We start from the raw sequence: 13,082 nt of genomic DNA on the forward strand, positions 1-13,082 counted from the left end.
CTGCAACAAGAGAGGCCATGATAGTGAGAGGCCCGCACACCGCGATGAAGAGTGGCCCGCGCTTGCCGCAACTGGAGAAAGCCCTCGCACAGAAACGAAGACTCAACACAGTCATAAATAAATAAATAAATAAAAAAAGAACGTGAATTTCTTTAAAAAAAAAAAAAAAACAGAAACAAACAAACAAAAGGGATCTGTTCATTTTCTTGATTGTGCTGATGGCTTCACAGTATTTGCATATGCCAAAACATCAAACTGTATACTTAAACATGTGCAGTCAATTATACTTCAAAAAAGCTGGACAAGGGTCTTCCTTGGTGGTCCAGTGGAAGACACTGCACTTCCACCGCAGGGGGTGCAGAGTCCATCCCTGGTTGGGGAACTAAGATTCTGCGTGCTGCGCCGCACAGCCAAAAAGTAGAAAAAAAAAGCCGGACAAAAAAGGATGGGGAGACTTTACAAATATAAAGAGACTCAAGGGACATATAGCCCAATGCAAAATGTGACTCGTGCTTGAATCCTGATACAAACAAATTGTTTGTTTTTTTTTTTTTAAAGACTGTTGCTTTTTTTTTTTTTAATTTTTATTTATTTATTTATTTATTTATGACTGTGTTGGGTCTTCGTTTCTGTGCGAGGGCTTTCTCCAGTTGCGGCAAGTGGGGGCCACTCTTCATCGCGGTGCGCGGGCCTCTCGCTATCGCGGCCTCTCTTGTTGGGGAGCACAGGCTCCAGACGCTCAGGCTCAGTAATTGTGGCTCACGGGCCTAGTTGCTCCGCGGCATGTGGGATCTTCCCAGACCAGGGCTCGAACCCATGTCCCCTGCATTGGCAGGCAGATTCTCAACCACTGCGCCACCAGGGAAGCCCCCAAACAAATTGTTAAAAAGACATTTCTTAGCCATTAGATAATATTGAGGAATTATTGTGAATTTTATTAGGCATTATTACTTAATTGGATGATGGTCATGTTCTCAGAGATGCAGACTGACATATTTACAGGGGAAATTACGTTATCTGGGATTTACTTTAAAATAGTCTGCAAAAATAAAAATGCAAGGGTACATATGTATTGGAATGCCCAGAATGGAACACTAATACCACCAAATGCTGGCGAGGATGTGGAGCAACAGGAACTCTCATTCATTGCTGGTGGGAATGCAAAATGGTGCAGCCACTTTGGAAGCCAGTTTGGCAATTTCTTAAAAAAACTCAACGTATACTTACCATACAATCAGCAACCATGGTCCTTGGTATTTACCCAAAGGAGTTGAAAACTTACATCCACACAAAAAACTGCACATGGATATTTATAGCAGCTTTATTCATAATTGCCAAAACTTGGAAGCAACCAAGATGTCCTTCAGTAGGTGAATGGATAAATAAATTGTGGTACATCCTGACAATGGAGTGTTATTCAACGCTAAGAAGAAATGAGCTATCAAGCCATGAAAAGACATGGAACAACCTTCAGTGCATGTCACTAAGTAAAGGAAGCCAATCTGAAAGTCTACATACCTGCAAAAGGCATACCAAAAGTTTTGCCTTTTCCAGAATGTCATGTAATGTGATTCCAACTACATGACATTCTGGAAAAGGCAAAACTTTGGAGACAGTAAAAAGATCAGTGGTTGACAGGAGTTGGGGGGGAGGGAGGGATGAATAGGCAGGCAGGGCACAGTGGATTTTAGGGCAGTGAAATGACTCTGTATGGTACTACAATGTTGGATTCACATCATTATGCATTTGTCCAAACCCATAGAACATACGACACCCAGAGTGAACCATAATGTCAACTATGGACTTTGGGTGATTACGCTGTGTCGATGTAGGTTCATCAGTTGTAACAAATGTACTGCTTTAGCGGGGGATGTTGATGGGGGTGGCTATGTATGTGTTGGGGAGAGGGTATTTAGGAAATCTCTGTACCTCCTACTCAAATTTGCTGTGAACCTAAAACTACTTTTAAAAAAATAGTCTTAGTTTTTTTTTTTTAAAACTCAGGGATGAAAATATGAAACAAGATTTGGTACAACGTTCACATGTTACAAAATTATACAAATTGCGAAAAATAATTGTTGGCACTACATGATAGATACACGGTGTTTCATTATAACTATTCATGGTGTGCATTATACTATTTTTCCTTGTGTTTGAAATAAAAATGTTTCTTGCAGACGTGAGTGGCTGAGCTGCAAAGGGCGTTACCCCTATCAGTCACCACGTTTTAACAGGAGGCTGAAGTGGGATATCCAGTTCCCTCCCCGGCACGCTGGCAGGCAGCCCGGCCCAGCAGAGGTGTCAGGAGCCCCCAGGAGCAGCAAGTTTGGAGCCTCCTCTCCCCACACAATGGGGAGTCTGATCTGGCTGCAATCCCCAGCAATTCCACTTTCCCTGGGATTCCTCCCCAGCGGGCTAGGGGGTTGGGCTCTTCTTGGCTGAGGCTGGGGGAGGGGTGCCCCTCCCAGTCTGAGTGCCTTTATTACCACCCCTTCGCTGGAAGATGAAAGGAGCAGGACCGCCTGGGGAGTTAATCTTTAGCCTCCAAGCTGACCAGTTGCCAGGACACCCAGGAAATGAAAGTCGTCAGAGACACACCCTGCAGGCAATAAGGAAATCTGGTGTTGGTCATGCCAATGACGGAAGCCCGGTTAGCACCAGCAGTAGTAGGGTCTGTCATCCACCTAGAATGGTACCCGCAAGGCCTCCTGTCAACATTTCTTTCCCTGGTTAATGCCTGAAATTCTACCATTAACACTGGACTGGCCCTCAGAGAGAACTCAACTTCCAAGATTTTGATTTTTCTTTCCCAGAGTTGAGAAGCTAATGAAAGCAGTGGACCTTACCACCTGCACCAACAGGTCTGCTAACAATCTCAGGGCTTTCACGACCACTCACGCTATGAAGCCCATCCATAGGAACCAGGTTAAAAACCCTGGGCGGAGTTTACTGGTTCCAAAGATTTCCTTCCTTTGAAAGAATTATACCCCAGAGCTCTCTTTAAAATGCAAATGACCCTGGGAAGGTCTCAATGACTAAACAGCCCCCGTGAAAGAGTTTTTCCAAGCAGAGGCCAGAGATAGCCTAAGAGACTTTAACTGCAGGGCTGGGAAAAGGAGAGCCTGGGGGTGGGGAGGCTCCATGGGGGCTCACAGTTTTGCCTGGAACTGGAAGGGGAATGTATTGAGCCTAGAGTGCTAATAGCTAACTTCACGGAGCGCTTATACGAACCTTGTGAATTAAGTGCTGCCAACATCCTCATTTTATGGATGAGGAAACTGAGACTGGACATGCTACCCAGATAGTGGCAGAGCAGGAATTTTAACCCTCCATCAGCCTGCGATCAGGCAGCAGAGGCTCACCTTCACCTGCTCATTTGATCCTCACAATGAGGTATCCTTTTTTGATGGAAGAGGAAATTGAGGCAGTTCACTGAGGACCACACAATGCCCTGTCTCCACAGGGAACCCCTGTGTGTCCTCTGTTCACCCTGGCTCACCCTGGACCGCTGAGGGCAGGCAGCCCTTCCTGGCCCGCTCCCTGGAGCTTGGAGAAGGGCTTGCCGAGAAGTCTGAAGCGAGCTCATGCCCGACCTGTCCTCACTGCCCCTAACTGTTTTCTAAGATGCTTTTTATTGAATTCTCAGAGTGTAATGGAGGAGTCGATGAGAGCCGCTGTGGAGTTACAAGGCCAGGGCTTGCTGGGAGGAGGAAAGTAAAGCCCTAAAGTCTCCCTGGGCCGAGTGATGGTATAAAACATGAATTTTTACATAACTGAGGGGAAAAAAAATAAACGGACAAGCCGCCCCATGGGGGAAACACCTCTTTCTGTATTTCCATTATCTTGCTTAATGCACTGTCCTGCAGGAGCCTCAGTGGGAAAGGAAATACTGGAGCCTTTTTCCTCAAAGTTTCCTGGTGGGTTGAGGCAGAGAGAGAGCCAAGATGCAGAAATCCAAATGGCCTGGGCGTGTGCTCAGAAACCCATTAAAATGGAGGGGACAGTTTGGGGAAACCCATTAAAACTGAGGGGACAGGTTGGGGGGTGGTGGCTGGACTGACCTGAAACAGTGTCTTGGTTCGAGACAGTGCCTCTCCTCTGGGGTTGAGAAAGTAGCCTTGATGGGCTCAGATTCACTTTTAGCTCTGGGTGAAATATTCTAAACATGGTCTTCCCCGTGAGCAAGGGGGAAAGGGGGTGGTCTGTTCCAAAGAACAACCTCCACACCCAACACTTACTGAGCAGTTGCTACCAGGCAACAAGCACTCTGCTTAGTGATTTTCTTATATTAGCTCCTAAGGACCCATTTATACAGATGAAAATACTGACTTGCCCAAAGTCACACAGCTAGTGAGTGGCTGACTCCACACACTGTAGTTCTTTTGTTTGTTTGTTTTTTGTTATTGTATTTTCCAGCTTTATTGTGATATAATTGACATATAACATTGTGTAAGTTTAAGGTGTACAAAATGTTGATTTGATACACTTACATATATTGCAAAATGATTACTACCAAAGTAACACTTAGCTAACACATACCTAACTCATAGCTAACACCCCCATCATATCACATAATTACCATTTCTTTTTACATACACTGTAGTTCTGATCATGATTCAAGGGTAAAGGGAAAGATGGTGTCCATTGCATGGGACATTGAAAGAGTTATTTGCAAATGAAAGGTTTGGGTGATCTCTAATGGATCTCTTCCAGTCAACATTAAAGGACAGATTGGGGCTTCCCTGGTGGCGCAGTGGTTGAGAGTCTGCCTGCCAATGCAGGGGACATGGGTTCGAGCCCTGGTCTGGGAAGATCCCACATGCCGCGGAGCAACTAGGCCCGTAAGCCACAATTACTGAGCCTGCGCGTCTGGAGCCTGTGCTCCAACAAGAGAGGCCGCGATAGTGAGAGGCCCGCGCACCGCGGTGAAGAGTGGCCCCCACTTGCCGCAACTAGAGAAAGCCCTCGCACAGAAACGAAGACCCAACACAGTCATAAATAAATAAATAAATTAATTAAAATTAAAAAAAAAAAAAAGGACAGATTGAAAACCGCAGCTCCAGCTGGCGATTTTGTGGGGCCACATGAGGTGAAGCTAATAGAATAGGGGCTCTGGAATCAGAGGGAGGTGGGTTCCAGTCCTCTGTCACTTCCTACTGGCTTCAAAGTCTTTATTCCTCAGTTGTTTGTCTATCAAATGGGAATAAATAACACAGCTCTTGTGTTGTTTTGAGATGAGATTAAATGAGATGGTTAATGTCATGCTTAGCACAGAGCCCGGCACAGTAACTTTTAATGCCCAGCACCTATTGTTAACTATTATCATCCCTCACCTCTGTATCGAGCTTTTGTGGTGCAGGAAACATTGGTCTTATTAATTGTATGACAACTTCACAACAACACAGGAAGGCTCCGTGATTATTATTCCCATTTGGAAGGTGGAGAAACTGAAGCGTTGAAGGGCGGAGGAGGGGGGGGTCGGGGTCCCGCCCAGTGAACTGATTTGCAGATTCACGAACCGATGGAGACCTGAAGTTAAAAAGACAGAAGTAGTTAAAGAGTAAAATCCTTTCTGGCCCCAGGTGTTAGTGAGCCACCGCAAGGCTGGTATTCAAACCTGATGGTAATAGGAATCATGGAGCCCTACCCCCTGCTCTGACTCTACAATCCGGTGACCGGGTCGGCATGAGGCTGGGGGGCGGGATCGGGGGCGGAGCGTCCGCCCAAGCCAGCGGAGGAAGCCCGAGGCCTTGCCGCGCCGCTCATTGGCTGCGGCCGGGCAGGTGCATCCTCAGCCAATCAGCGGTTCCGGAGGCGGGGCCGTCGGGGCTCACCTGGCTCCTGCGGCTCTGCCCAGCTCAGTGGCGTCCGGAACCCCAAAGCACCTGTGAATTCGCGGAAGTTCTGCCAGACTCGAGACCTGCCCAGCTCGGCCGGACCCTACTCAACCCACGCCCGGCCCGCCATGGGCCCTCCGTGCCGCAGCCTCTCTGCGCTCCTGCTGCTGCTGCTGCAGGTACGTTGGGTCCCCTGACTTCGCAGGAGACGCCTTCCGGACCCACCAACCGCACCCCGGCCCCCAGCCCCTTCCTCTCTTTCGTCGTCCCTTCCTCTCTCCTGTCATTCCCCAGTCCCTCTTCTTCCAAGAAAGTTTGGGTACAAAGGGCCTGAATGGCCTGGAAACTGCGCCGCGCTCTGGATTCCACGGAGAAGGGAGTGGGAGCGGGTGAGGGTGAAGGGCGAGCGCGGCTTTGCCCACTGCCTCCCGCAAATGCCCGAGGTGGGGGGGCGCGCCTCACTGCAGCCTCCGGGGACTCGGGTGGGCTAAGGGCGGGCAGAGGAGGGCATGGAGTAGGGTGGGTGTCGGGGTATGGGATAGGGGAGCCCTGGTGCAAGTCCGGGGGGAGCTGGGAGTAGTGGTAACGACCTCTGAGGTAAGGAAAGGGGAAGAAGGCACCTGCCCTGTAAAGAAAGGGTAGTAAATAGGTATGGGGGCGTCCCCGGGACAAGAAAGTAGGGTCAAAAGGGGTTGGAACGCCCCTCGGTCTGAGGAACTGGACTTAAGAGTGGGAGCTCTCCCAGTATAGGGAAAGTGGAATTGGGAAGCGTAAAGATGCCTCCAATGAAATTAAAAAGGAGACTGGAAGAAAAGGGGTGCTAGGTCTGGAGAAGGTGACCCAGCAGCCCCCTCTCCTGGGAAGTCCTGGGGGCTTGGCGGCCACAGGTTTCCGAATGAAAGAGTTTGGCGTGGCTGCCTGCCCGGAGGGATGGGGATGGGCATGGGGGTGGGTCACTCCCACAGTCCTGGCGCCGGGAGCGAGGGAGGGGAGGCACTGTTGGTTTCGGTGTGGCCGGGAGGGGACCTTCTCAAGTCACCCGGGTTCCATATCTTTCTCCTACCCCAGGTCTCATCGTGGCTCTGCCAGGAGCCGGAGCCCTGCAATCCCGGCTTTGGCGCCGAGAGCTACACGTTCGCCGTGCCCCGGCTGCACTTGGAGAGAGGCCGAGTCCTGGGCAGAGGTGAGGGCGCGCCGCAGTTGTCCCTGAGCGGGGTGGGGTGGGAGTGGGAAGGGTCCGAGAAATTGCGCTCCCAAGCTCCTGGGCTGGACTGGGCGAGCCCCTTCTTCCCTGGCTCAGGTGACACCCGTTTGTAATTTACACAGATGCAGGGATCTAAACTTTTGCCATGATAGAGCAGTTGGGGTTGAGGGGGCTAGCTTGTATGGTTGACTTAGTTATGGGGGGCACTTATTAGAGGCCTTCAGTGTGTCTCATATTGTCCTGACCACTTTATATATATATATATATAATTTTCTCAGGGCCACTGATTTTTTTATTGTTTTACTTTCTTAAATTTTTGGCTGCATTGGTTCTTCATTGCTATGCGAGGGCTCTTCTCTAGTTGCGGCGAGCGGGCGCTACTTTTTGTTGCGGTGCGCTGGCTTCCCATTATGGCTTCTCGTTGCAGAGCACAGGCTCTAGGCATGCGGGCTTCAGTAGTTGTGGCACGTGGGCTCAGTAGTTGTGGCTCCTGGGCTCTAGAGCGCAGGCTCAGGAGCTGTGGCACACGGGCTTAGTTGCTCTGCGGCCTGTGAGATCTTCCCGGAACAGGGCTCGAACCCATGTCCCCTGCATTGGCAGGTGGATTCTTAGCCACTGCACCACCAGGGAAGCCCATCCTGACCACTTTGAGACGGTCTATCATTGCAAAAACCTGATGTGTGGGAAGAGGGTGGGGGTGGGTGGTAACTCCCGTGGTACAGATGAGCAAATGTGAGGCTCAGGAGGGTGGAGCCCACTTGCCCCAGGTTCAGCAGAGCAAGAATCTGAGCTAGGATCTGACTCCTAGGCCCCATTCTACAACATCTCTGGGATGACTGAGGAGCCCTCTCTTAGTCACCAGACTGTGGCTTTTGCTCAGAGATGAAAACATTTTGATACAGGTACCATTCCTCCAAGGAATAATGGTGTGTGTGTGTGTGTGTGTGTGTTTTTCAAAAACCTGGTAGCTGTGACTCAGGGAATGAAAACGGACACAGTGTGCCTCTGGGTCTTATCACTGTGATAATCAGGATTCTAGAGTTTGCTTTGTTTCACTTCACTGTTGCCCAGGAGTGAGAGCAAGGGAATGTTGGTTTCTCTTCTGGTTTCACTGATTCCCAGGTGCTCATTTCCTACCAAAGGACTTTCTCCTCCCTCTTGATTTAGTTGATAGGGCAAGTATCATAACAATAAGAAGAAACACTTTATGAAATGTGAAATCACCCACAATTCCCCTAAGGCAATTCACTGTTTATTCTTCCAGTCTTTGGCCATGTGAAAAATCTACAGCAATCATGCTGTTGTCTGAAATTTTTTTTGAACTTTGAAATTCGTTCCAACAGTAGGAGACTTTTTTTTTTTTTTTTTTTGAGACTTTTTTTTTTAAACAGAGAAACTGCAGCTTGATTGATTAAACATATTTGCTTTTCTGAGGCCCGTCTGTGTTGTGTGGAGCTTTCTATTGGGTCAGAAAGGAAGTGTTGTCTGCCTGGTTTTGCAGTGGGTCCACCATTACTTGGCCAGTGTCTGCTTGATGTTCTGCCCGGCCCTGTGCTGGGCCCCCGGGAGTGATTGAGGAGATACAGGGATACTTCATCCTTGCCCCTGGTATTTCACACTCCAGCAGGTTGCTAAGAAATGTCCCAGGACCCGCTTAGAGAGCACTGTGGGACATGGGCACTTAGGTGGCAGAGTGTGGGTACCCTGGGGTGTTCTGATGGGTATCAGTGGGCAATGAAGACTGGCTTCTGGGAGGAGGCAAAGTTGACTGAACCTTGAATTCGGGGCAAGGGTTAGAAATGGTGTGTGCATCTGTGTATGAGGTGTTGCAACACAAGTGTTGGTCACTTTGTTTTCCCTCACCAAGACATCTGGTAGCACCAAGGGTGGGTTAGTCTAGTTTTTATTCCCACCACCACCACCACCACCACCACCACCACCAAGCTTTTGTACCTGACCAGTAATAATATTATTACATGTTAATGATAACATAAATATTATTATTAATAGCCCCACCTATTCGCTTTTGAACCAGACTCTGGGGCAAGTGCTTCACATATTTTACCTCATTGAACCTTGTGATGGTGGGTACCATTGTTATTTCTATTTTGAGATGAGGAGACTGAAGCATAAGGCAATTTCTTGATCTGCTCAGGGAGCCACAGCCAGTCTTTCTCCCATTCTTTACGCTTCTCAGTAATCTCAAAAAAAAAAAGGAAAGAGGGTATTTGGGGAATTTGTGTCCATCGTGAAATAGGCATTGTCCTCTCTATGTACCCTGGAGAGCAGAGGTGTTGATAGGGCGGGACCCGAGGGGGGCTGGTGGTGATGGAGGTGGGCCAGACCTGGTGGGAAGTGGAAGGGGCCTATGGCTGGTAGTGTTTGTGGGAGAAGCAGCCTCTGGAAGCTGCTTGTGTGGCTGGTTCCAGTTTCCTTTATGTCCACATACCCAGCCCCAATCAACAGATTTCCTGATGTTTAATTTGTTTGGCCTTTTTGGACCATGGGGTCTCCTACCACTCCAATGTGGACTCAGATGAAAGTGCCCTTCTGGTAAAATCACACATGCGATCTCAGGGAATTGGCTTTGTGATTTAAAAAGGCAGCCAGGATTTAGGGAGGTGACCTCATTCTCTTTGGGCAGTCCAGGAAGATGGAGGCATGCAACATTAGCACCAGGTTTAAACATTGGCCCTGTGGGGAATTTGCTGCATGGGAGTCTGGGAACAAGGAGCCTATTGCGTTATGTCCACAGGTGGCTGAAGAGTGTCACAAGTAGGGTTTTGATTAAACTTAGGGGATCTTGGGGTGGTTTTCTGGGGTCATTCCTGTGCCCTGTGAGATGGCTAACCTCACAGTCTCACTCAGCTTTGTATTTATTCCTTTGATTTCTCTCTACGTTTTCTTTTTTTTTTTTTTAAAGCTTTTTTTTTTTTTTTAATTTTTATTTATTTATATTTATTTTTGGCTGTGTTGGGTCTTCGTTTCTGTGCAAGGGCTTTCTCTAGTTGCGGCAAGCGGGGGCCACTCTTCATCGCGGTGCGCGGGCCTCTCACTGTCGTGGCCTCTCTTGTTGTGGAGCACAAGCTCCAGACGCGCAGGCTCAGTAATTGTGGCTCATGGGCCTAGTTGCTCCGCGGCATGTGGGATCCTCCCAGACCAGGGCTCGAACCCGTGTCCCCTGCACTGGCAGGCAGATTCTCAACCGCTGCGCCACCAGGGAAGCCCCTCTCTACGTTTTCGAATGGGGAATGTACAAACAAACAAACGACACCAAAACCACAACTATAAACTGGTTCTTTAGAGTTTCTGATTATTTTCCTTTTTTTTTTTTTTTTTTTTTTTTTTTTTAAGCACAAACTGGTTTGAAAAACCCAGGCTGTTAGACAGTTTCCAATCTCAGGATAATACTTGTGCACTCAGCTTTCAGTTGATTGAGGGGTGGGAAAAAAAGCAAGCAGGCTTTCAAACCGATGGTTTCCTTGCTTTGCTTCCTCCTACACCTGACCTTGGGCAAACAGGGCTTATATTTTGGGTTTGAGCTCTGATTGCTTGATGGACTGACCTTGCTCCCAGGCATCCAGCTGTAAGGATTAAATACACCCATTTCCTCCTCCTTCTAAAAGATGTGCTGAAAGGTGATAGAAAGAGTATGCAGGCCCCCGAATTAAACTAGGCTTTATTATTTATTTATTTATTTATGGCTGTGTTGGGTCTTCGTTGCTGCATGCAGGCTTTCTCTAGTTGCGGTGAGCGGGGGCTGCTCTGGGCGCTGCTCTTCCTTGCAGTGCGCGGGCTTCTCACTACGGTGTCTTCTCTTCAAACTATTTTTTTTGCTTTTTAAGTTTTTTTTTTTTTTTTTTTTTCCTTGGCTGCGTTGGGTCTTCGTTGCTGTGCGTGCGTGCTTTCTCTAGTTGCGGGGAGTGGGGGCTGCTCTTCGTTGCGGTGTGAGGGCTTCTCATTGCAGTGGCTTCTCTTGTTGCGGAGCACGGGCTCTAGGCACGCGGGCTCAGTAGTTGTGACGCACCGGCTTAGTTGCTCCTCGGCATGTGGGATCCTCCCCGACCAGGGATCGAACCTGTGTCCCCTGCATTGACAGGTGGATTCTCAACGACTGTGCCACCAAGGAAGTCCCTAAAGTAGGCTTTAAAAAACAAATACAGAAGCCTGCTTTGGGGTCACCTTACATCATAGGATCCCCACTCCCTCACCCCTCCAACTCCGAAACATCACTTCCCTGTTACTCACATCTGTGTCAAGGGTTGGTGCAGATCTCCCTGGGGAGAGAGACTAATGGGTCATTCTCCTGCCCTTGCCTTTGTGTCTCACAAGGAGTGGCAGGAAAGTCCTGAGCCCTGCAAGGCCATCTAAGGAAGGCTGGCACCTGCTGCTTCTGTACGGGGCCTCTAGACCTGCCTATCCCCCCTGCCAGGTGTTTATGGAAATCCCTGTTTGCTTTCTGGGGCTTTTTATTGGGTGAGCCTTTTCCTCCGAAATGCTCCTTCTAAGCCTTCCAAGCGCAACCCCAGATAAGCCAGATGCTGAAGCAATCAGCTCTCACATCTCCCAGAAGCCGCCCAAACCCGAAAATCCCTAAGAGACGCCCATCACAATCCAGACTTTCTGGGTTTCCACTCTGCCTCAACCCCCATCTTCCTTCAGGGCTTCAGGCTTTCAAGGAAGGGAATGGGCTAGGGCCGGTCAGGATAGTTCCATGAGTATGAGAGACCAGGTGTGAATTTCAGCTACTAGTTGTGTGACCTTGGGTAAATCACTTTGCTTCTATGAGCCTGTTTCCCATCTGTAAAACTGGGGGGGGGGGGGTAGGCAATAATACTTACAGGTTTGTTGTGAGGATTCAATATGCATATTTGTTTATTCGTTTGGATTCTCTTGTCAACACACGTGAGTGCCTATTGAGTGTCAGCACTGGGCTGGACCCTGGGATTACAGTAATGAATAAAGCCGATGTGGGCTGAACATAAAGGGATTACAGTAATGAATAAAGCCGATGTAGGCTGAACATAAAGTGAGTGAGAAGGATGTTAAGGAAACAGGAAAGAGTCATTAAATGGTGGCTCATATTTCTTAGGGACAGAGTAGGCACTCATATTATTTTCAACAAATGAATGAATGAATGAATATTTACTACCTTATACCTTGGCTTATTTTTTTCCTCTCACACTGTGGCCTTGGGCCAGCACTCAACGTTGATTGTAATTGGCAGGGAGAGCTGCATCTGTTAGAACTTTCTAAGATGCTTGTGAAGGCTGCATGCCCAGCCAGTGGCTCTTGAAGCCAGACTATAGTGATAAGTGTGTCCCAGGGATACAGTGTACTTACTGCTTCCCTCTGAAAGCCATGGAGGTCAGAGAGGGGAGACCTCAAACCCGATTCTGGAAATGGAAGGGCAGTTAGACATTTTAAAGTGTTTTTTTGTCTTTGGTCCATTTAAAAAAAATTGTGGTGATGTCTCTCTCTCTCTCTCTCTCTCCCTCCCTCTCTCTCCGTCCCTCTCTCTCTCTCTCTCTCTCTCCCTCTCCACTCCCTCTCCCCTCCCTCTCCCCTCCCTCTCCCCTCGCCTTTTCTCTCTTACTGTTGTAAGTTTTCCTCTTATATACTTCAGCTTTTGCTTGTTACTGTTGGGAGCGTTTTAAGCCCCCTCTTTCTGCATTTTTCCTCTTCCCTTTCCTTCCTGTATCTACCTCAGTCCTCCACTCCCCCACCTCCCAAGGCCCAAGAACATTTAGAAAGTTCTTGAGTCAGACTGCCTACAGCTGAGGGACATTGGCCAAGGACTTTCTGAGCCTTAGATTCCCCTTCTGTAAAATGGGCATAATAGTACCCATGTCACAGTGTGTATTAAGTGCCCAATGAATATTACATATTAAAGCCCCTGGAGTATTTGGTGCCTTCTGTTTGAGACTCTCCCTTGTTTTACCTTTGGTTCAGACGTTTCCCTGTGCTCTCTCCCACCTAGCAAACCAGCCAAACCAGTTTCCTCACTCTCCCCGTTTCTGTGTTAAAGCAAACACTGCTCT

General features: G+C 48.5%; 1 protein-coding gene and 1 long non-coding RNA gene across 4 annotated transcripts in view; one reads left to right on the top strand and one right to left on the bottom strand.

Annotated features, from left to right (window-relative positions):
- The window catches only part of LOC309648054, a 30,625-nt gene extending 24,870 nt beyond the window's left edge, over window positions 1–5,755 (bottom strand). Inside the window, exon 1 of the long non-coding RNA XR_014256448.1 lies at window positions 186–5,755. This is a non-coding gene — a long non-coding RNA (uncharacterized lncRNA). The remainder of the gene's footprint in view (window positions 1–185) is intronic.
- An 85-nt stretch (window positions 5,756–5,840) lies between these two features.
- CDH1 (cadherin 1) overlaps window positions 5,841–13,082 on the top strand; it is a 77,620-nt gene continuing 70,378 nt past the window's right edge. The window contains exons 1-2 of one of the 3 annotated variants that reach the window (XM_082436046.1): window positions 5,841–6,025; window positions 6,906–7,020. In XM_082436046.1, the coding sequence (XP_082292172.1) occupies window positions 5,966–6,025; window positions 6,906–7,020 (175 nt within the window). In that variant the 5' untranslated portion in view covers window positions 5,841–5,965. Of the gene's footprint in view, window positions 6,026–6,752; window positions 7,021–13,082 lie in introns of those variants that run through there. The other 2 variants (XM_082436047.1, XM_082436045.1) reach the window with 2 other exon arrangements.

Source organism: Balaenoptera physalus (genome assembly GCF_965194825.1).
Source record: "Balaenoptera physalus genome assembly, chromosome: 19".
In the NCBI taxonomy this organism is placed as follows: domain Eukaryota; kingdom Metazoa; phylum Chordata; class Mammalia; order Artiodactyla; family Balaenopteridae; genus Balaenoptera; species Balaenoptera physalus.